Source organism: Typopeltis vanoorti, chromosome 18 (assembly GCF_054136105.1).
Source record: "Typopeltis vanoorti isolate ZY-2024b chromosome 18, IOZ_Tvanoo_1.0, whole genome shotgun sequence".
Classification (NCBI taxonomy): Eukaryota; Metazoa; Arthropoda; class Arachnida; order Uropygi; family Thelyphonidae; genus Typopeltis; species Typopeltis vanoorti.
The window spans coordinates 87,124,470-87,126,976 of record NC_143566.1 but is presented as its reverse complement, the minus strand read 5'-3'; the positions used below and the strand labels follow the sequence as shown (position 1 = coordinate 87,126,976).

The following is a 2,507-nucleotide window of genomic DNA, read 5'->3' as shown; positions in this document are numbered from 1 at the left end:
TGTGAATGTAGAGCATAAATGAATTCAAGGTTCAACATAAGCTTGTTGCTAGTTAAGTGGGCTCAGTGATTTTTCCCCACATTGCTGTAATGGGAGCAACATGTTTAAGTTTGCTAGCTAATAAAGAAACTAAGTGATAGACTGACCATTAGTATTAGTACATTAATAAAACTGCATTGAAACAAGATTTTAAAACTTGAAGAGAACATAAAGATACAATATATAAAATATAAAAGCAAAAATAAACTGGTAGTGATAATAAACAGCAACATAAAATAAAACGGCGGGTGGAAATCAAAATACACTAGTTTGAAAACAAAATAAAACACGAATTTTTACTTATAACCCATATGTGGAATTAGGGCAGGGATAAATCTAGGGAACTCACTAATGACCAATTATAGCAGCTCCTTCCCACACATACAGGTTGTATTTTATATATTTTTGACTAGTCAATTGTGATTTGAGTTCAAGTCCCAATTGTTACAATAGACATTCACTTGTGCCCATTTATATATAGCAAAACAAGATCAAAATTGTTTTCTAGTCTAGCTTGAGAAACTGTGCCATGGACATCAAAATAAAAATGCCAACTATGTTGATGTACTGTTTAAAACACATACCAGATTTAAATTTACATATTAAATTAAATTCAGTGAATTACATCCTTTTATATACCAGCTTTTTCCTAAGTTTTCAATATTGCAACCTAAAAATGATCCTACTTTCTATAACCTGCAGTGTAGAATATGTAGAAAAAAAGTTTAGTTGGACACTGTCAGGGAAATTGTATTTGCACATTTTCATTGCATAGTATTCTGTTGCTTAGGTTAAAAAGTTCCCCATTCAAACACATCAATCCCATACAGAGCTAGGCTACAGGGACCTGGACATGCAATCTGTGCCGATTTTTTGTACATTAAATTAGGCTTCCACAAACTAAATCCCTTGTTTAAAATAAACGAATTATAAAGAAGTCTTTATAATTCATTGAAGGTATCATTGGCGATTCCCTTCGAGTAGACTAATAGCCAGAGTTTGTGGATAGAAGCATGACAGTTGTGGGTACCTAAATGTGTTATTCTAGGTATTATTATAAAAATATCAGCCAGGATATTAAGTTAAAATCATAGCAAAAAAATTCTTGCTGTAGGAAAGTATCAAGTGTTGCGTTAATGCAAGATGTTATGTTATGAACGGAGTGGTGTTTTTTACCGAAGTTTCGGTAATTCATGCCCAGGATGGTAACGTTTCTGATTATTCGAATCAGAGGACCAGAACTTTCTTTCAATAAGCTATCTTCTGCCAATTCTGGAAAAAAAAAAAAAAATGAAGTAAAAAAAATCGTAGAAATAAATTGTTATAATTTACTCAAAAAACATACAACGGTTAGCTTTCATATACATACACGTACAGCTTGTAATGCGATTTTTTTTTTTTTTTTTTACATAAAAACGCACCTGTCAGACCGCCATCTTTGCAAGCAATTCTATCACATATATTGCATTGTGGAATGATAGGTTGTGTGAATAAACAGGTGCTTTGTCGAAGTCATTTCAGAAATGAAATTTCACACGTATTGAGATCGCTTTTAGTTCAAGAAAGTTCTAAAGACCAACAATTAATATTAGTATGAAACTACTTAATGTCCATTTACTAAAATGCGTATCCTTTAAATAAAACGGAATAATGAAATTGCATTTTCAATAACCCAAACCTTTATAAAAATGTTGACTATGTACGATCAGGCATCCCTTTATCAGGATTTGGTGGCCCTGAAAAGGGCCGTTTTGTAGTCTATGAATTTAAGACTTCTTTTCAGTCTTCTTTGGAAGCAGAACAGCTTGAATGTTAGGTAGAACACCTCCCTGGGCAATTGTTACTCCGGAAAGCAGTCTGTTTAACTCCTCATCATTACGGATAGCCAACTGCAGATGGCGGGGAATGATCCTACTTTTCTTATTGTCACGGGCAGCATTCCCAGCTAATTCCAGTACTTCAGCAGCCAAGTACTCCAAGACAGCAGCAAGATACACTGGGGCACCAGCTCCTACACGTTCAGCATAGTTTCCTTTCCTCAGCAAACGGTGAATACGACCAACAGGAAACTGTAATCCTGCACGACTTGATCTCGTCTTACTCTTTGCTTTAGCTTTTCCTCCTTTACCACGACCAGACATTATTATTAAATATTATTACGAGGGAAAAAATTAAACTATCAGAATGAAATAAACAGGCAAAAATTTTACGCAGCTCCATTTCCCGCCGTATATATGCATTATTGGAGGATTGTGCAGCAACCAATAGAATATTGTATAAGCTCCCTGCTCTTTCTGATTGGTTTGACTAAGAGCAGTAGCTGAAGCTTTCAAATACGTCCTCATGATAACAATCGCATCTATTATTCATCATTTGTTATCAATTATATTCATATCAGGAATTTTCAGGATTCATAATAATGATGGTTTGGCTTTTTTTTTTTTTTTCGTCCCCCCCCCCCAAAAATA

General features: G+C 34.4%; 1 protein-coding gene across 1 annotated transcript; it reads right to left on the bottom strand.

Annotated features, from left to right (window-relative positions):
• Positions 1-1,347: 1,347 nt before the first annotated feature.
• LOC150096900 (histone H2A-like) lies at positions 1,348-2,231 on the bottom strand. The gene has a single exon (XM_090408733.1). It carries the CDS (start codon positions 2,178-2,180, stop codon positions 1,806-1,808), a length of 375 nt encoding a protein of 124 aa, XP_090264859.1. The 5' UTR covers positions 2,181-2,231; the 3' UTR covers positions 1,348-1,805.
• Between the last annotated feature and the right edge of the window lie 276 nt (positions 2,232-2,507).

Excerpts from the sequence above, each read along its gene's own strand:
- LOC150096900 (XM_090408733.1), bottom strand. The coding sequence starts at position 2,180 with ATGTCTGGTCGTGGTAAAGGAGGAAAAGCTAAAGCAAAGAGTAAGACG.